Source organism: Leptonychotes weddellii, chromosome 1 (genome assembly GCF_054177405.1).
Source record: "Leptonychotes weddellii isolate Sample4059 chromosome 1, ASM5417740v2, whole genome shotgun sequence".
NCBI lineage: Eukaryota > Metazoa > Chordata > Mammalia > Carnivora > Phocidae > Leptonychotes > Leptonychotes weddellii.
In genome coordinates this window covers 131708538-131729109 of record NC_138369.1, presented here as the reverse complement: position 1 = coordinate 131729109, position 20572 = coordinate 131708538, and the positions used below count along the sequence as shown (strand labels likewise).

The window sequence follows — 20572 nt, the reverse complement described above, 5'->3', positions numbered from 1 at the left end:
TGGAGTCCTGCTCCTGCGTTATAACCTCTTCTAGCTGTCCCGCAGCCCACGCCGCCAGGACATCCTGAAGGCCAGGCCCAGGGTTCTGGGACTGGGGTCAAGGCAGGCACTACCCATGACCCACGGGTCTCCAGAAGAGGTGGGTACCAGGAAAGGAGATGTTTGCTTGGCCAGACCTTTCTCCTCTTTGGGGCCTGGCCAGTCTCCTTGTCATAAACTCTCTTTACAGAAGTGTATTGCTTAGCCTTCCTATCTTGTTCAGGGAGCAGAGGGAATTGATGCTAGAAGCAAAAGCCAAGACCACTTTAGGGCATGAATGAGAGGCTGTAGAACAACATCCATAGATGCTGGGGATTTCCAGAGATGTATTCCAGACCTTGTAAGGAGCAGGAGAAGTGTATAAATGGTGGTGGGGAGGTGAGGATACATGCATAGCAACTGGCTTGGCTGCTAGTGATGCTAGATAGAGGTGTTTAGTCAAACTAGCAACTATTCAGGTACACGCATGACTCTTGCCCCCAAAGAATTTAGTCCAGTTAAACCTTTTGTGCTCAGGTGTAAACCTGAACAATATACCATGAGGTTAATTCATCCAAAAAGTATGTGGACTCATCCTCAGTACCAGGGATGTGATGGTGAGCTAGACAGACAGCCAAGCCTGTAAGGAGCTTACACTCCAGTTGGGAGGGACAGGTTCAAATAAGCAGATTACCCTAACTGTTTTGAGTACGGTTGAGAAAATAAACCAGATATTGGAAGAGAGCACGATGTGTGAGGCTCCTTTGGGTCAGATGGTCAGAGGATTTCTCTGTGGAAGTGAAATTTGAGCTAAAGCCTGAATGATGCGAAGTGGTCAGCCATGCACAGACCTGGGGGAAAGATTGTGTTCCAGGTAACTGCACGTGAAGAGCCCTGAGGTAGAAATGAGCTTGGTCTGATAGAACAGAAAGGAGGCCACGGGCTGCGGAGTGGAGGACAGGTAGGAGAGTCAGATGGCGTGCGGCTTATGGCCATGGTAGAATTTGGCTTTTAATCTACCTGTGATGGGAAGCCCTTGCAGAATTTTAACCGAGGGAGTTTGATCTGATTTATGTCTTTGAAAAGATGTCCTGGCTGCTCTTAAATATCAGAAGACAGCAATAGAACAGTCACAAGGCAGTCCAAAATTAAATGCCATGGAAACGTATGAATAAGAAGTACTTTGTGAGTAGAAGAAGAGTGGATGGTTGGGTGGGAACGAATGGACGACTTGAAGCAGGGGCTGGAGCTTGGTAGGCACTGTGTGGAGATGCCTGGTCCATCGGGGCCACTGCTGTGGTGAGAGGAGTGGGGGCTGGTGGACAGGAGAACTTTGGAGAAAAGATGGGCTCGTGTGGACACAGTGATGGGAACTCCAGCCAGAAGATCCAGCTTAATCCCATATTGGGGCCCCAGGTTTATCACTTCAGCTCCCGGAGCCACCATTTCTGGCTCTAACGAGCTTTGTCTTGTCTGTCTCATTGGGCTGCCAAAGAAAGTGTGTGGAAGCCCAGTACGGAGGGCAAATACTTTCTTTATTTGAAGGAGAGCTCTGGGAGACAGGGTTGGAAGTTCAGGAGAGAGGCATGAGTGCAAGCTCAAGAGTCTGGACGTTTCCTGGCATATCTTCTACCTCTCCCTCCTGTGTCCATGACAGACCCTTCCTCCCAGTGAGCCAGTTCTCAAGCTCAGAGTCCATCTCAGGCCCACCAGTCAGAGAAGCTGGCCAGTGATATGGAGTCAATTTACCACCTCGCAGGGCAGTGGCATCAAAGGGCCAGAACCTCATAAAGGTTTGAAAGTGAATTTTCTCATCTTCAGGGCTCCTGCAATATTGACAGGGATATTTTGGAAAGAAATGGTGGTTTTCTGTCAGTGGCAATGTCTGGCTTTTCTTCTCCTTCCCCCACCCCCACTCCATTCCACTCCATCCTACTGCCCACCTTGACCGTGGGCCCTGCTGGCACTGGCCTGACCGCAGCATTCATATCCTGTTTAGGGGAGAGGGTGGTCAGGGGTGCATTGCCCTGCCTCTCCTGCCTTCTTTGGAGGCCAGTTGGAGCCTTGAGCCCAGGTCCTTGTAGGCCTGCCCTGGTGTTCTCCCTTCTGCCTCCTGGGCTGAGTGGGTCTGACTCAGGCCACTCACTTCCTCCTCTGCAGGGCAGGCTGAATTCTTGGGTGACAGAGCAGTATCAGGAGTGAGCTTCCTTTTCTCAACCTGTGTTCATGTAAGGTGAGCCTCCACCACCCCAGTCAGGGAAAGCCACCCTAGCATCAGGAGAATGGGGTGGTTGGCATCTTGGGACAGGTTGCAAGGAGCTGTCAGCCTGGAGGTAGGCCTGGGGGTGGGGAGAGGGGAATCCCCTTTAAGAGTTCTAGAAGCCCTTCATCCCAACCGTAAGCTCCCAAAGAATGACTTATTCCTTTTATTTTAGTGAGAACCAAAAAAAAAAAAAGTTCATTTTAATATATTCCATATTATGTCAGTAGAATCTTCCTGAGAATATCTCATTACATGGATTACAAGGGTACCCAAGCCTGGACACCCGTGGGGACAACTCTGTGCTCTTCTGCCCCACCTCTCACGGGAAAGTGAATGCCTCAGAGTCAGGCCTCGTCTGCCTTGGCTTTTAACCTGGGGTCTGTGAGCCAGTTGGGGGATTGGATCCCTATGAAGTGATACATTAATTTGGACTATATAGGCATCCGTATGGGAGAAGGGAAGAAGAAGCTTTATTAAATTCTCAAGAGTGTCAGTGACCCAAGAAGGCCCAGAGCCCCAACCTGAGCCAAGAAAGACATTCTCCCTTTTGCTGCTGTGGGTGGCTGTGGTGTGCAGGGAGCGTGGGGAGAGGCCAGTGTGGTGGACTGCGGGCTGCGTGTTTTCCATCTGGGGGGTGGTTCAGCGGAGTAGAAATAGCACTGCATGCTCTATATGCTTCAGGCACATTCTGTTAAATGGGCTTTTGTGGTTGTTCCTGAGAATGTGCAAGGCATCTTTGTTTGAAATTGTTTCTTTGGGGAAAACACATTTTCAGTTCCAAACAACCAACTTACCAAAACAAAACAAAAAACCTTTGTAACCTGATGGCTTAGAAAGTTAACAAATGGGTTGTGATAGCCCTAAATGTTTCTTTCTACAAAGTGACATTCTTAATGTTTCAGTGTCATGACAACCTTGATACCCCTATGGTTCATGGGGTCCTGAATGGGCTCTAGTCAGACCATGAGCCCATAGGTGTCCCTCATCCTTGGGCCCATTTGAGGAGGACCAGCATGCCGGTGCAGCTGAGAATCGTAGCTGCTCCCTGGGCTGGATGCCATCCGGGACTGTTGCATCCACTGATCATCTCATGGCTCCCGAGTGCTCCGTGCAGAGGAGGAGCTCGGCAGCTCTCTGCCCTCGGAGCTGGATGATCACTTACGGTTTCTACTATCAGTGTGCGTGGGGTGTACAGCGTAGCCACTGTGGAGCCCCTTGTCCCTAGAAGGGACGGGTGCGCAGGGACGGAGGGAGCTGGGGACGGGCAGGAGTGGAAGGCACATGTTTGTGTCCCGGTGCCACCTGGGGCTGAGCTCTGCAGGAAGACCTGGAGGAGACGGGCATTTTTGCCCCAGCCACGTGCTCCGATGGAAGCAGGAGAGCCCTTCCCATGGCTCAGTGGCTTCTGCAGGCTGTCGGAGGTCCCCCCTGCTAATACTGGAGTGTCTGTCTGCCTCCCGTTTTCCCAAGTCAGTTATGAGAATCGCGGTGCTCTCGGGCTGCCACACAGCAGCACCCATCATGAGAAGGCCGAGGTATGCCCTTGCCTGCTGCTTAGCCTGCTTCCTGCCTGGAAGGGTGAACCTGGCTGTGTGGGGGCCGGAGCTGGTCTGGACCTCCTCGCTTCACGGCCCCGGCAGCATTAGAAGCCAGGAGGTACTCTCTCTGAAAACGAAAGCCATGTACAAATGTCCTGATAGCACCTATCAAAGTGCTTGTTTGCTTTTTAATGTATCACATTTTATTATTCGCGACGTTACTGCATTTGCATGCCGGTAAGGAGAGGGCAGAGCAGTCTTTATACCAAGAAAAAGGCATTTGAAAATGACGGGACAGATCCCTGTGCCTATCAGATCATACGTCCTCCCATGTGGGGACATTTGGAATGTATTCTTGCTTCTGTGAATGCTTATTCCCAATTCAAGGCGCAGACCCCCTTCTGCCCTGGAGGGGGGGATGACAGGTAGTGGCACGGTGCTGGGAAGCACATACAGACTGTGGCCGTGGCCTCCAGCCACATTGCTTGGGTTCTCAGCCCCGCTCTGTGACCTGTGGCTGTGTGCGTAACCTTGGCCAGTCGCCCACCTTCTTGGTGCCTTAGTTTTCTCATCTGTAAAATGGAGATAACGTCAGCTTATACCTTGTAGGGCTGTCGTGAGGCTATAAAGCGCTTAGAGCAGTGCCTGGCACACAGGACCTACACACACACGCACACACACACACATTGCCAGTATTTTTTATGTAGTTACTTCATTTTTGCCTCTCGCACTCCTTCCCCCTCCCCCACTGAGTGGATTAGGGAAAAGATTTCTTTCCTCTGTGCTGGCGCTTCTTTTCTCTCAGGTAGCCCTGGTGTCTGGAAATAGGGCGCAGCTGTCTTACAGAGGCAGGCGGCATCACTGGAGGAGCCTCCATGCCATGGGAGTGGTTTCTCTTGATTTCTTCCCACAGGGTGTGGACACTGTAAGAAAATGAAGCCAGAGTTTGAGAATGCAGCGGAAGTCCTCCATGGAGAAGCGGACGTAAGCTTCCTTTCCTTAATCTCCCCCCACCATTTTCCTCTAAAGACTAAATGACATGGATCCTCACAGTGACTTTTCCCTGCAAGCTCCCGGAGGCCTGTAGTACTTCATTGTCCCCAAGTACACATGTCTTAGATCGGCGGGGTCCCTAACAGGGATGGAGGGGTGCAGAGAGACTCTAGGGTCGTATTCCCACACTGTCCATGTGGCCTCTGCCAGGTCCTGGCCCTGGGGTGAAGCCCCAAAGTTCAGCCTCTTTTCTCTGGGACCATGGCTATTGGGAACAGTCATCGTCTACACAACCTGATTGGTGGGGTGGATTTAAATGTCTCGTTTCAGCCCACAAATGAGAAATCATGGACATTCCAGTGGACACATCCTGGGGATATATCTGAGCCCAGGGGGCCAGCCACCCCCAGTGAAATGCTGGCAGGTCCTGGGTGGGTTGGGGGCTGGCGTCTGGGCTCCTCTTCTGCCAGCACCGCGTCTGAGGCTGTCGTGCATGGTTGGCCTCTCCCCCATCCCAGAGCTCTGGTGTCCTTGCAGCTGTCGATGCCACTGTCAACAAGGCCCTGGCAGAGAGATTCCACATCTCCGAGTTTCCTACACTGAAGTATTTTAAGAACGGAGAGAAATCCGCAGTGCCTGCGCTCAGAACAAAGAAGAACTTTATTGAGTGGATGCGAAAGTAAGTATGGTGGTCTCAGCACATCCTGACTCCTGGCCGCCGGCCCCTGGAGCTGGCCTGGAGGACACAGAGTAATGGCGCAGACCCCCTTCTGCCCTGGAGGGGGGGATGACAGGTAGTGGCACGGTGCTGGGAAGCACATACAGACTGTGGCCGTGGCCTCCAGCCACATTGCTTGGGTTCTCAGCCCCGCTCTGTGACCTGTGGCTGTGTGCGTAACCTTGGCCAGGGGCTGCTGACCTTGGCCCAGGGCCACGGGAGCCAAGGCGGACTTGACTGCCCCAATTCTAGAGCCACCTCTGGTGTGCTGGCCACATGTCCCCATCCAGCAGGTCACTGGCAGCCTCCCTGGATGCAGTTTCACCGGCACCAGGGGCAGCGGGTGGTATCGAGGTGCTTGTTTAAAGGGCAGATTCTGGGGCGGCTGTCCCTGAGGCTTTGATTCGGGAGGTGGGAGTGGAACCCTCAGCCGTAGTGTTTTGAGAAATACCTGCTTATAGAATGGAAGCAAAGTTACCACTAGGTTCAGGAGAGACTTCTGGGAAGAGGTGAGGGCACTGGCAGGGTCCTGGTCTCAGCTTCTCCCACTTTGTCCTGCTCATCACTGGGAGCACGTTCAGTGGTTTGCTTCCAGAAGAGACAAGGTACTCACCCTCTTGGGCCTCTTGGTGTCAGAAGCAGGTTGCTATTCACACCTGCCTCTCTAGCCTCCCTCTGGTGCCAGGGCTGGTACACTGGGAGGATTAGCCGGGTGGGGGTTCAGGCAAGTCCTTGGTGCTTGCACTTGTGGTTAGAGAGCCCAGGGAATCCGGAGTGGCCTGGATGCAGGTAGTGAGTGAGCACCGAGGATCTGTGTCCCTTCTGTGCGTCGTCCCTGCTGCTGAGCGCCTGAAAAGCACTTAGGGTAAAAGCATGGGTATTGGAGTCTGAGAACCCTGCACTCAGATGGTGACCCTGGGCCATTTACTTGACCCCACTACACCCCAGTTTCCCATCGGGAAAATGGAGACAGCACTTTCCCAAAGGCTTGTCTAGAGAATTAAATTAGACTACTGTGCTTATCACGGTGTGTAGCGTGGCAGTACTCAGAGAGGGGAAGCTGTTTTTATTGTGGACGTCAGCTGTTATGTGGGGCTGTAACTGACAGCATCGCCCCGTAAGTGGTGATACCTTCCCAGGCTTTGCCAGTTGCTTTTTTATCTGCTGCCCATTTCACGCTCAGATCCTATGAGGTCAGAGTGTTTTGTTTCTGTTTTTTTTTTTTAGATTGATTTATTTGAGAGAGAGAGTGTGTGTGTGTGAGTGGGGGGAGGGGCAGAGGGAGAGAATCTCAAGCAGACTCCCTGCTGAGCGCAGAGCCCGACATGATGTGGGGCTCGACCCCACTCGAGATCATGACCTGAGCCGAAACCAAGAGTCAGAAGCTCAACCAGCTGAGCCTTGCAGGTGCCCCCAGGTCAGAGTTTTTATTCCTGTTTCCTTGATGAAGGAACTGAAGCTCAGAGAGGTTAGGGGCCTTGCCTAGACACAAACAGTAGCTCTTTTGGGAGCTTGGAAAGAATCCTCAGGCAGAGCATGAACGGCAGATAGCTCCGAGATGAAGGAACTTGTCACCCAGGAGCAGGGTGAGCAGTGTTGGGTGAGGCCGGTGGCGTTTCCAGGCTTGTGCACAAGTGGGGTGCTGTGGGTGACTGAGACACGCTCGCCAGCAGGCCGGCCTGGGGAGGCAGGGGCCCAGGCAGAGGAGCTTCTGTCCCTGTGGCAAGATGATAGCTGACACCTGGAGGGCTGTCCTGCCCAAAAGGGGCTCGGGTCTTCCACACCTTCACAAAATGGCTTCCTGATAGGCTCCTCAGAGGGAATCAGAGTATCTTCATGGATGGTACAGATTTGTTCATGTTTAAACTCCGCTTTTGAATTGCATTTTAGAAAGGATGCGAAGTGACTTCTTCCTGAGTGCTCCTCTGGGTGAGGGTGGAAGTGCTTGCCCTTACGCAAGCCTCTCCTTATGACTGTCTCCCTTCCCCCCCACCGCAGCCCTGAGGCCCCGCCACCCCCAGAGCCCACCTGGGAAGAACAGCAGACCAGCGTGTTGCACCTGGCAGGGGACAACTTCCGGGAGACCCTGAAGAAGAAGAAGCACACCTTGGTCATGTTCTATGCCCCTTGTAAGTAGCTGGGTGTGAGGCCAAGGGGCGGGCCAGACCAGACCAAGAAGATCCTCCCCAGGGGCCAGGGCAACCACAGGTGGACTCTGGGCTCCTCTGTACTGTGAACAGGGCTCCCCGGTCTCATTCCAGGCTGAGGCCCTTCAAAATCCAGGGCCTCCTTCTGTCAGCTCTGTCAGGGTCTCTCCCTCTTTCTGGGGAGCCTTTCTCCCATCAGTCCTAAAGTCCTCTGCTCCTGTTTGTGGCAGGAACCTGCCATAAAATTATTCGGTCTCCTCCTGTCCCTGGAATCTTCTAGGCTGCCTGCCTCCCACCTGCCACTTCCTTCCACCCCTTGGCTCCCTCCATCCCACTGGGCACTGACTTCACCTTCAAACCTTGGAATTTAGCTGACCCCATCTTGGCCTCTGCTTTCCTTATCTTCCTGAGCATCCCCAGCCCAGCCCCCTCCCTGACCTTCCCACATGGCTTTGACGCCATCGGGTTTGAGGCTGTGGGAAAAGCACACCACATTGTTCTGAGCTAGCTTCCCCTCGATCCCCATTTTTTATCAGAGTTTAAGTTGAGGAAGTGACACGAGTGTTTGTGACCTTCGGATTTTGTGCGTTCCACTTTGAAGTTCATTGATACTTGAAGGGAAGGCTCTTGAATTTCCCACTCTTCTGTTGCCCTTGTCTCTCTCCCCCAGGTTACAGCTCAGCTTAATGGAGTGGGGATAATAAAGCTTCGTGCCACAGAGAAGCCAGGCAACTCAATCTAGTCATAAACCCGCTTGCTTGTAGCCAGCCCTCCTGTTGGCTCCCCTCCTACCCCACTTTTCAAGTGTCAATAATCTGTAATGTCTCTCCTCCCTCTCACTTTCTTGGGAGGGGTTGCCTCCCACCTGCCTTTCCCAGCCTCAGACCTCCGCCCTCAGGCAGCCAATGTGTCCCTCTTTTTGCCTTTCCTTCTGCAAGTGGGAGTGGGACTTGGGCTCTTTCTTGCTGAGCTTCTCGCTGTCCTCATCTGTCCTTAGGACATGCCTGGAAGGCTGAGTAGATTTTAAGAAGTTGTCTTCCATCTGGGCAGAATGGGGTGTGCAGGACTGAGAGCAGAGGGTGTGTGACCTACCCGAGGCCTTAGAGCAATGTATGACAGAGCCCTCCCTGCAGCCTGGGCTGGTGCTCTTTCTGTCACAGACGTCATTCAGAGAGGAGGAGCTTTCTCAGCAGCAGTGAAAGCCTGGCCACAGAAGTCAAGGTCCTTGATCGGCTACTGGGTGGACTTTAGTATATCCAGACTAAATACTTTGCCCCAGAAATGCTCCCTTCTTTCCCCCAGACCTCTAGGGTCAGGACTCCTACCCCCTGGGCTGCTAAGGACCCCCCTCACAGAACCACTGTGTGCTGGGTGGTATCTGGGACCCAGGATACAAGGGAAGGAGGCATGGTCCCTGCTTGGCCTCAAGGGCCTCATAGTCTACTCTGGCAAGAAGCAGCTCGAGACAGCCCATTCAGGGCCACTCCACTGAGCGACTCAGCTTCTGTCAGAGGGCCTGGCACCTAGAGTTTCCCTTTTCCTCTACTGCATGTTCCTGTCCCTGAACTCTGCTCCAGATTCCCAAGACATGCTCATCAGGGAGGTGGATCTTTCCAAAAACAAGTCTTTTAAAATTTTTCAATTATAAAAATAACATACATGTTTATTTATAATATATATGGTATATATCTCTTTATACCTATTTACATATAAAGAACCTAATACTACAGGAAGGTCATACCCCTGATAAAGGTAGGTATAAAGTAAAAGCAAAAGCCAACCCCCATTGCCTTCCCCAATCTCTACTCCCTCCCACCTCCTGCCTCCCCACCCCACTTCCCACATCCCCACCATGTCCCTTAACTTCCCAGCACCGCCCACCCCGGCTTCCCCAGTTTCTACATAGATCTTCCTCCAGCTGTTTTTCTTTCCTGTTCCAAGCCCCCGCTTCACTCTCAGTGGTCTGGTTCCAGTGACTGCCCTTCTTAGGCCGGCTTGCTGAGTCTCTGGCATTGGGATTTTCTGTCCTGTCCTCGGTTTTTGTTTCTGACTCCCCTCTCTGGGAAGCTTCTTTGGTTTCCTGCTGCACAAAGGTGGTGCCTTTTTAAAGAGCCCAAATTAAAAAATCATGCCTCTTTTGGCCCACCTGACACCCCTTGGAAACATCTTCATGCCCTTTCTAAAACAATCTCCCCTCCAGTTATTCATCTGCCTTGCTCTTTCTTTTGGATCATGATAAAATTAGATGCACAGAAGGTGATTAATCTGAGACCTAGATACTTTAAATTGATGGTAATAGGAATTTGCACTAGGCTGACAGTTGCCTTTATACTTTCAGTAAGCAGAGAGCTTAAAAGGGAAAATTAATAGTGATACCAGATTTGGGGGGAGGGGATAACTTATTTCCAGCCAGCCTAACGCTGTTAGTGGGCATCCAAGTGCCACTCAGGAGGGACCTCTAGGTGCCGCAGGGGTGGTGCTCTGACAAGCCTTGTCAGCCAGCACATTGTGCCCTCTAAATGTTTTGGAATGTATAAACCATCGTTCCTATAGAGTGTGTCACATTTTCATGAATTTGAGCTATTCTTCCCTCTGCTGGGTCAAATTAGTAAAGTGTTTTTATAATTGCCATTGAAGCAGTTAAAAAAAGTCATCTTAGTATCTGCCCCAAGTGAGGCTGTGCTAGGCCCTCTGTGGCATTCTGTTCTGATAGGACCTGTGACCAGCCCAGCTGTCTCCTCTGCACCTGCAGGGGGTGTGGGGAGAATCCCTTGACTGCCGCCCCCCATCGCTGTCCACACTGTTCCGGGGCCAGCTGGCTACTCAGCCAGCCGCCCAGCTCAGGAACTGGCTCAAGTGCTCAATTCACATTAAAGTTGTAGCCTAGCCTTAATTTGGTTTCACACAACTCTTTGAAAGTCATTATTATCTTATTTTAAACAGAGAGAAAGCAGATGAGCAAAGCCATTTCTGGTCCCCGCGTAGGCTGGCCCGACTGTTGGCCAGCTCTCCCCATGGGGCATTTGGCCTCTCCCACCTGTGTTTTGATCAGACTTAATTACCAGTGTCAGGGAATTCCTCCCTCAAAGCAGTTCTGTTCTCCCGGCAGTTGTGTTCAGCGTCTGGGGAATGGTTGGAAGAAGGGGGCTTGGGTTTGGATCAGCTAATGCTGAGGGAGGGGCCGAGAAAGGGGGTCTGTCACATCAGGGCACCACTGTCCCACGCAGGGCCTCTGGAGTTAGGGGTCCTCGTCCGCTGTGATAGGTCTGTTCCCTCAGGAACCCAGGCCCTGAGAAGCGTCGGGGACTCGCTGTAGCTGATCCTCCTCTCAGCCTGACCTTGGACCTCCCGTCCCTGAATCCAAGGTTCAGGTTGATTGTAGAGCCGAGGGTAGAAGGATAGCGTGAGGACCAGAAGCTGGGTTTGGCCGCTTGGCCCGGGGTGGGGATTTGCTGGGAATGGAGAATTTAGCAGCAGGACACGAGCAGTAGGGGCTCAGGTGGCATGGTTCCTCCTCCCTCCACCTTTCCCAGTCCCGTTCTCTCAGGCCTGAAATGGACAGTGGGTACCGCTGTCCCTAGGGAAGGAGAAGGGGACTCTGTAACCTGCTCAGAGAATCCTGAGCACACATCCTCCTTTTCCAAGCCCAAAGGTCCCCTCTCTACCCTAGCTCTGAGGACAGCCCTCTGTGGAAGGAGCTTGCAGAACAAGACCACAGCAACCCCCAGCCTCTTCGGCCAGGTGTATGATGGGAGGATGTGGGGTGGGAGGTCCCGGGCAAGAGCAGACCTGACGTTTGCACAGGAACCTCTACAAAGTCCTTGTGCTGACAGCAGACACAGGGGGCAGTGTTTGAGTGGCAGGGTTGACACGTGGACCCTGACAGTCTGGCGTGCAAGGGGTGGGAGTCAGATAAACCCCCCCAGTCTGTTGGGTGGAGGGAAGCTCCTGGAAAGGCTCCTCTGTCAGTGCCAGGGAGGGCCCCTGGCTCTGCAGCCTCCCCTGCATGAGCAACATTCGGTCCTTCCCCTCCCCTGCAGGGTGCCCGCACTGTAAGAAGGTCATCCCACACTTTACCGCCACTGCCGACATCTTCAAAGATGACCGAAAGGTAAGGATACCCTTCTTCATCTCTGTCCTGCCTCTGACTTTGCTCTGCCCCACAGCTCTCTACCTCCCTCCCTTCCATTCAGGTCCCCTTCCTGAATAGACTCTGCTGAGATCAGGGAATTCCTGGGAACCAGGACATTCTTTTCATAAGGCAGGACAGGGCAGGCTGAATTTCTGCTGTAAAATCAGTTAAAAGGGATACACTGCACTGTTACAGCCCTTCCTGGGAAGAGGGGGTTGGTAAAGGGGTTATCTATTTATTTTTAGCGTTTGAATCTTTTTGCGGTAGGATTTGTAGTCATGCATTACTTATATAATTGAAAATACAAATAAAGAATATCCAACAAAAGTCAACCGGAGGCAGCCAAGGTGGAGGAGAACAAGGCTGTCCTGCAGAGCCTCATCCCACCGAAGTAAAAGGCTCCTGCTGATGAAGCATAAAGTTAACAAGCTAGAACTACAGATTGGATTAAAGTGTGGGGAGAGGGCACCCCCAGGCACCTCCCTAGGCAGCTCCACCAGCCAGGGCAGCGCGGGCTGCTACCAGGTGAGGGCAATGTGTGACTCCGGGGCTGAGGCGTGGTGTGGCAAGGGCAGACCCTGGAGCTCAGGCCCGGTGCGGCTTGAATGCTGCTGAGCCGTGTGGCTTGGAGAAGTCCTATCGACTCTCCAGGCCTTGAGTTCTCTTCTCGCCAAGGCTGGGGTCCTGCCCTAGATGATCATGAAGACTCTTCCCAGCCTGGGACTCTGTTGTAGGAATGTGTCCCCCAACAGGCCTCAGAAGCATGCTCATACACACCCAGGCCCAAAGTTGCATGCATGTACACTGGGTGAGATGCTTGGGTGCAGCTGGGGCAGGCTGGACCCACACGCCAGGAGGCGCTGGAGTTGGCCCTGGGGGGTTGGCGGTGATGGCATGTGAGCGCTGTACAGGGACAGCAGGTCAGAGGGAGCCGGGCTGGAGCACCGGCACATGTCTGGGGAGGGGGATAAACTCGGGACTCCGACCCCAGGACCCTTCCCTGGACTCAGGATGTCCCATTGTCACCCACAAGGTCTGGCTGTGCCCTTGAGGCTCCCTTCAACCCCACCAGGAGGGAGTAGAAGGACCAGAAACCTTTTCTCCTTTGCCTGCCCCTTGACCTGTATGGAGAGGGGCATGGCAAGAAGGGGCTTCCTGTCTTCCAGCTCCCTCCCCACCCACCGCCCTCTGCCACCCAGGGCCAGTGCACATGCAGGAGTTCTGGGGAGGTTCGGCCAGTCCCCTAGGACTCCCTCACAGTCTGGGTGTTGCTTGGCGTGGGGAAGCCTTTGCTCCCTGTAGCCAGCACGGGACTGGCAGGCATTCCACATTGACTCCCATCGCCCCACGCCATGAGACGGGAGAGTGGCTGGGGTGTGGGGTCTTCCCGTCCCCTGGCTGCTCAGGTCTGTGTGGCTCCAGGGTCCGTGAAGGGATCACCTCAGTCCAAGCGGGGCCAGGCTGGCTTTGCCCACAGTGAGCAGCCAAGGGCCGGTCCTCCTCTTCCTCTCTTCCATCTGCTGTTGCACAGGGACGCCATTTCCACAGGGACCCCACTAAGACACTGATAAGCCTTTGCTTAATTGTCTCAACTTGGGCCAGTTACGTTGCTGGCCTTTTCCTGCGCTCATTCCCTCTGTCTGTTATGTCCTCTCTCCTCTCCTTCCAGCTCCCGGTGTTCCAAGCCAGAGATCACCCTCACTCATTTCCAGGAGCACATTAAATCTCTCTGCCCCTCTCTGCCAGGCATTTGGCAGGCCTGGGTTTCCTGGACGTGGCTCTCAGTAACACCAGGGAAGCATTCGCTCTCGGCCTGGGGGACTAAAGTTACTGGTGTCACGATTGCTGGGTGCCATCCTAGAACTGTCACATCAGAGGTCCAGGGATGGTTCTGGGAATCTAATTTTTTTTCTTTTTTCTTTTTTTTAAGAGAGGGAGAGAGAGCAGGGGAGGGGCAGAAGGAGAGAGAGAATCCTAAGCAGGCTCCATGCTCAGTGCAGAACCTGACGTGGGGCTCGATCTCAACGACCCTGAGATCATGACCTGAGCCAAAATCAAGAGTTGGATGCTTAACCGACTGAGCCACCCAGGCACCCCAGGAATTTGTAATTTTTAAGAGCTGCCTCTCGTACTAACCACTGGCTGATGTTTGGGGACTGGTGGCCCATCCCTCTCCTACTCATGAGGGATCAAGGCCCAGAGAGGAGCTATGTCCCTTGCCCAGGGACACGCAGCCGTGGGTCATGGACAGCCAGAACAGAGTCTCTTGACTCCCAGTTTTTCTGGATACCCTGTGCTGCCACCTCTTAGCTAGAATTGTATTCCGCCCCCCCGCCACCCCGAAGCCAGTCTCTGTTCCTTCCCCAATCAATATGCAGTTGGTTGTTCACTTCCATTTTCATAGCCAAAGTCAATATTAGCTCCTGCAGAGATTTATTTTATTGAATCAATAAAGCCGCATGAGGCAGTTCATATTTTAGCTGGGAAGCCTCCACCCCCTCCCAGGGGTGGAACTTGAGCAGTTGACACACTGGCTGGAGAGAGGGCTGCATGCTGCTCGTGTTAGAACCGATGGCGGTAGGGAAGGGGCCACGGAGGACATGGGCCTGAGGTGGAAGGCTGGCGGGTGCAGGCAGGGGTCAGGGTACCACTGGGCCGGCAAGGTGGGGCTCATCTCTCACTGCACATCCAGGTGTCCCCAGCCTGGGAGTCAGGCTGGCCAGCAAGGTGTGAAGGTCATCCCAGGACAGGCGCCCTGAGGCAGAGGGAACTGCTGTAACTTTGGCCATGGTGTGTGTACTCCCTTGCGTTGACGAGGCTGTCTGTCCATCAGAAAGGAAAGCTCCCTGAGGGTAGGGACCTCATTTGTCCTTGAATTCCCTCCAGTCTTGACGCCTGAAACCTCTGTAAATGCTGACTGAATGAAGAAACAACAGCATTTGATATCTTTCGAAAACTCCACTCCCACTGGTGCTTGAGAGCATTATGTCACGTTGTCCTCGTAGTAGCGTAACCAACTGGGTATTATCAGTCTCCCATTTTACAGAAGAAGAGATTGAATCTGCGAGAGGTTAAAAGTCTCTCCCAAAGTCGTCCAGCTGGGAAGGGGCTGCTCAGAACCAGATAAACAGGCATTGTCAGAGGTCTCCCAGAAGCAAACTCAGGTTCTGGGACTCGTGTGTAGGGGGTTTATTTGGGAAGCGGCCTCAGGGATAGAGGAAGGGGGAGCAGTCAGGAAAGGAGCCAGAGCAGGTGTATTAATGAGCAGATTGGTGCATGCGTAATTAGGTTCAGTCCCTAGAGACCTCACCACGGACAGAATCGCCTCACCCAAAGGTCCAGGAAGCCAAGGGGCATGTCCTCAAGCCCTGTCCATCACTGGCCTCCCTTGGGGCTCCCTGCAGCCGAGAATTGTGGGTGCCAGGGGCAGGTGTTTGGCCAAGGGGTCATGGCAGGATACCAACCACCGTGGCGCAAATCTAGAAGTGATAGTGCGCATTCAGTGCTATAGTTCAGTCAGTGTAAATCTGGAGTGGGTGTGGGGGGGCAGGCATTTAGACAGGAGAAAGGGGGATAGGTGAGAAGAGGTTTATTTGCTGTCTTCCTTCCAGAGTCTACGCCGCTTCCTTCAGAAAGAGCCGCACTCAACTCCTCTGCTCCCATAGAAATGGAGTGTGGAGGAGTCTTTGCAGCCGGAAGTAGCCCTCGGTGTGTACGTGGCTGGCAGCTGGTTTAGGGGATTCAAAATAAGTACACATTTTTAGTTTAGTCAATTTATAAAACTGTACAGTGTATTTCCCGCGGCTCCGGGGCATGTAGAGACAAATTAAATTCATAATTTAAAGCAGAAGCAGGGAGAGCAGCAGCCTGGAGCAACCCTCATCAAACACTTCCTCGGCGTAGCAGAGGCGCCTTGGCCCCTCACCGAGGGCAGGACGCAGACGGCTGCCCGGTGGGCGCCGTCTCCCCTGGGCTGGGCCCCAAGAGCCGGAACGCTGAGGACAGCCAGAGGAGCACCTGCCTCGTGTTTCTGAGTAATTCAGAAGGCGTTTTCGAGGGTGAGCTGGGGTTCTCAGAAGGCTTCAGGGGCCCGCCTGCTGGCCGGGTGGGCCAGGCTTCATGCGGACACCAGCAGACGGCGCGTTGAACCCGCCGGAAGGAGACGGCTGCCCCTCCGCTCCAGCCACATGTTGCCTGTGGGAATGCAGGGCAAATGCCATCAAATCTGGCTTTTAAACAGAAGCCAGAGAGCCACACTGCTATATAAAATCTTTGGGCTCTTTTTCGAGGTTGGCAGCTAATTCAGGTTTATTTTATTTTTTTTTTTAAATTCTATGTGGGCCAAATAGAACAGGACTGAGAGCCAGATATGGAATGTGTGCAGCGAGTTTGCAAACTCTGCTCTAAGAAGTCTCATCGTGCAGACGTTCTGTAGCTGAAGTGGGAGGGAAGCGTGAGGGCCGGGCAGGGGCAAGCGTGGCCCGCCGGTGACCAGAGGGCAGGCTGCGCCTCACTCTTCACTGTCAGGCCTGCTGCCAGCACAGCAGTGGCCCCTCTCACCTGGGCACAGGGGCAGTGAGCCGCGAACGTGACTGTCGGTGGCCTGCAGGGCTCTTCTACTTGGAAAGGGGGCATCCCTCCCCATGTGAATAACCCGTAGCCGTAGAACCATGGGAATTGTGGCTACTTAATGATTCGAAATTTCAGGCATGGTGATTGTTCAGTCGGAATGCCTCCTGGGCCCTGGTTCTCATTCCTCTCTCTGGTGCTGGTGTGGGCTGCTCCTCCTGGGCCGGTGCTCCCTGCTCGGGCCTTCATGCACCTGCTGCCTCGTCCTGACGCAGGTTGTAGATCGAATACCGTCCCCTCGGAAAGGCCTCCTTGGCCATAAAGCAGCCCCTCTGGCTATCGTCTTCTTGAATCACCCTCTTTTAATTTCTTCAGAGCATTCACCGGGCTCTAAACAATCTCACTTGTTATGTGTCTATTAACTGCCTTCCTGCAGTAAGAACGGCAGTCACTTAATGGCTGGACTTTTTCAAGGTCACCAGTGTACTCCTAACACATAGCAGCCCTTGGGTAGATGCATCCTCTTATCAGAATCTGCCCTCCCCTCTTCTGTAATGCTTGTGTTTGGTGCATTGTCGGAAAGCGACTTTCTCCCCTCCTTCCCTGCTTTGTGACCCTCAACAGAAAGAAGGTTCCCCAGGTCTGCTTTATACCCTCTTATTATTTTTTTTTTTTAAAGATTTTATTCATTTTTTTTTTGACAGAGAGAGACACAGTGAGAGAGGGAACACAAGCAAGGGGAGTGGGAGAGGGAGAAGCAGGCTTCCCGCGGAGCAAGGAGCCCGATGCGGGGCTCGATCCCAGGACCCTGGGATCATGACCTGAGCCGAAGGCAGACGCATAACGACTGAGCCACCCAGGCGCCCCTACCCTCTTATTTTAAAAGAACAATAAATAGTAAGGGAAAACTACCAGCGTGTGGAATTTGGTAGACGGGCAGGAAGAGGCCAGTGGCCAGTTTGGGAACTTCCTTCTGCCCGAAAACTCTGTTTGCTTTCCTCATGCTGAACTCTTGCGGTTCCTGGAATGTGCTCCCCTGGCTGGAACTTCTTTCTCCTCCTCCTCCTCCTTCAGGCCACTGCTCAGATGGCAAACCCTGCAGAGCACCTTTGTGCCCCTCCCTTGGCAACCTGGACCACCTCCATCCCTCACACCTCCTTTTGTGCCTTGGAATTGTCTCTATCTGACCCCTCTGACCAGACGCTGAGCCCCTACTAGGGACAGAGCTCGTGTCTGGGGCCCAAAGGAGTGATTATGATAGCAGCGAACATTTCCTGACTACTAACCACGTGCCAGGTCCCGTGCCAAGTCACCTCCCCTGGATTCTCTCGCTCGGCCTTCATAATATTCTGATCACCTATGTATTGTTATTACCCCCGTTTTACAGATGAGGAAACTGAGGCACCAAGAGGCTAGGTCATTTTCCATAAGTCTTACTATGCTGCCAAGCCAAGATTTGCACTTGGGAAACCTGACTTCAAAGCTCTTGTTCTTAACCTTGGTACTCGACTGCCTCCCTGAACAGATGTTCAGGAAGTGTTAGTTGATAAATGAATGAGTCCCACCATGCCTCACAGAAAGCATCACAAAACCTGCCGTGTTTACAAATGCTCTCAAGTCATCATTTCCTTCATGGCCATTCTACTCTTGATTTTAAAGGGTGGTCTGAGGGCACTGCAAGCTGAGTCCCCTAACCTTACCTGTCTGCCTTGAGAATTGGAAGCAAGCAGCGGCAGTCTTCAATGGAGCTCTGAGCTGGGGAGGCTTTGGTTCAGCTCATCCTCGCTATTGAGAAAAATCAGAGAAAGCACATGGCGTGGGCCTGAAGTGCGGTCTATGTGCGGAGGGGCTGGGCCTCGGGTCTCACATGGGAGGCCCCCTGCGCTGACCCCGCCTTTCTTCGGGCCCGCAGATTGTCTGTGCTGCTGTGGACTGCGTCAAAGAGAAGAACCAGGACCTGTGTCAGCAGGAGGCCGTCAAGGCCTACCCCACGTTCCACTACTACCACTATGGGAAGTTTGCCGAAAAGTATGACAGCGAGCGGACGGTAAGCTGGGGAGGGGCACCCGCCCTGAGCTCTTTCTGTTGGGCAGGGAGACAGCCACTGAGAAGGACAGCCAACGCCGCAGAAGTCAGCCGTGTGCACGTCGCTGGGAAGGCAAGGGCCACGGGCCTGGCTGGAAGAGTGCCCCCAGAGGTTGTCCCGGAGTCCAGCTCCCAGAGTCTGGCTGGGTTCCGGGCGTTCGGCAAGGGCTCCTCCGTAGCCAAGCAGACCCTCCCCACATGGGCAGCCACGTCCACTGGCCACTTCTCTACGTCCAGCAGAGTGTGCACATGGAGGGTCAGGAAGAGGGGAGAGGGGGAGAGGGTGCACATCTGCATCAGGGTAAAGGCTTTTTTCTCTTTCTCTTTCCCTTCCCGACAGGAACTGGGGTTTACCAATTTTATTCGAACGCTCCGGGAAGGAGACCATGAGAGACTAGGGAAGAAGAAGGAAGAGTTGTAATTTCTGCCTCAGAGAAAGCTTTTCCATTACACTGTGAATGATAACCTGTTTTGTTGTTCTTTCTGAATTTCCACATGTTCTGAAGACAATTTTTTATAGCCGCTTATGGCCATTTTGTACAATTTTGAAATAAAATCAAACCAATTGTTTGGTGGTGTGGGTCGTTTCCACAGAGCCTGTACTAAAAGAGATGGAGAGGTGGATACTTGTGTTGTCCCTTATGCCACGTCCCCTCCTGGGAGGTAGAGAGCCACACACCGGTGTCCCATCTGCCTGGGAGAGACACATGAGGGCGGAGAGTAGGCACGAGGAGGGTGGCATGGAACAGTGCCCTTCTCAGCCATTGGAGAGCAGGACGGGGAGATCTGACCACAGCATATCCTGTTGGAAATGACTGGTTTAGGGAGGAAATATGTTAAGATAATGAGGGAAAACGAGATGCTGAAGCTTACCGTCACCAAGTACTATCTTTGTCTGGATCATTTCAGTTTGAGTTTGGGTGGGTTTTCCTGGAACTCATTTACATGTTTCTCTTCAACTATTTCTGTCTTCTCCTTTCCTCACTCCAGTCCCTCCCTGCTCTCCCTTCACAGAAAAGCTGAGTCTCCAATTCAGGGCTGAGCGCAGTGGGCAAGCCCAGGCTCAAAGGAGCATCTAGAATGGAGTAGGGGAGGGGCCTCTGTGCTGCTGCTTGCTCTGTACCCTGGAAGAGGCAGACGTGAGTGGCATATTCTCCATAGGCATGCAGTTGCCGGGTCAGCCCCCGCTCACCCTGCCACAGTAACCTCCAAATGTTACTCCCATGCTCTCCGTGGATGGGCACCACCCAGGCTCCTGGTCTACCCCGACATCTCACTCTGCCTCCTTCCTCCATTCCATCTCTCTCCTGATTGGCTTTCACACCGGTCGTGCTTTCTCCATCTCTGGGTGACTTAACACCAGCCCTGTGCCCATCGGTGTGCCGCCAGAGCCGGAGAACCCTGTGCTGTGTCTTGTCTGCCCACCGGGAGCAGAACAGCCCCCGCTCCCGCTGCCTTGACTTGACTTCTAAGCCGCCGTCCTAGCCTTGGATTTGGGCAGTTCCAGAAGAGGGGTTGCCTAAGCTGCAGTGCTTAGCTGCTCACTTGGGTGGTTCTGTTGGCTACTTGGCCTTCAGGAACAGCCCTGTTTCCTAGCCTGGCCCCCTCCCGGCGGCCTCCAGCCTTCCTGCTGATGGGTTCGCTAAGAGGAGGACCAACAGCACAAAGCCGCAGAGCTCCTCAGGGCTGTGCTGACAGGTGCCACGGCTCTTTTAGGTGAAATTGGAGGTTCTCAGCTTCCCAGTCCACCCTCTGCTGCTTCAGCCTCGCTTTTTTTCTCCTAAGCACACACTTCCTCAGCAGTGACCCTGGTCTTGCCCCAAGTGAATGGGTATGAAAGAAAGAAGCATGCATTTAAATACTTGTCCTGAGCTCCTGCTGGGTACTGTACACAGTCATACAAGGAGCCATGTAATCCTGACACTGTCGTGCACCGTTCCTACAAGGGGCACCTGAGAGCAAGTGCATGCACAGACATGCTTTTTCCCTAATGGTGATTTGGAGGCTTTGCAGGAGGAATGTATTTGCTTGTGTCTTCAAAAAAATTCGTTTTTAACTGTATCTTTAGAACAATACCTGACAAAAACCACTTACCGACTGAGGACTGCT

At 53.2% G+C, this 20572-nt stretch overlaps 1 protein-coding gene across 2 annotated transcripts in view; it reads left to right on the top strand.

Annotated features, from left to right (window-relative positions):
- PDIA5 (protein disulfide isomerase family A member 5) overlaps positions 1-19033 on the top strand; it is a 90165-nt gene extending 71132 nt beyond the window's left edge. For both annotated transcript variants that reach the window (XM_006743383.3, XM_031039228.2), the window contains 6 exons: positions 4733-4803; positions 5331-5491; positions 7529-7659; positions 11718-11788; positions 18291-18425; positions 18804-19033. In XM_006743383.3, the coding sequence (XP_006743446.2) occupies positions 4733-4803; positions 5331-5491; positions 7529-7659; positions 11718-11788; positions 18291-18425; positions 18804-18884 (650 nt within the window). In that variant the 3' untranslated portion in view covers positions 18885-19033. The remainder of the gene's footprint in view (positions 1-4732; positions 4804-5330; positions 5492-7528; positions 7660-11717; positions 11789-18290; positions 18426-18803) is intronic.
- Positions 19034-20572: the final 1539 nt, after the last annotated feature.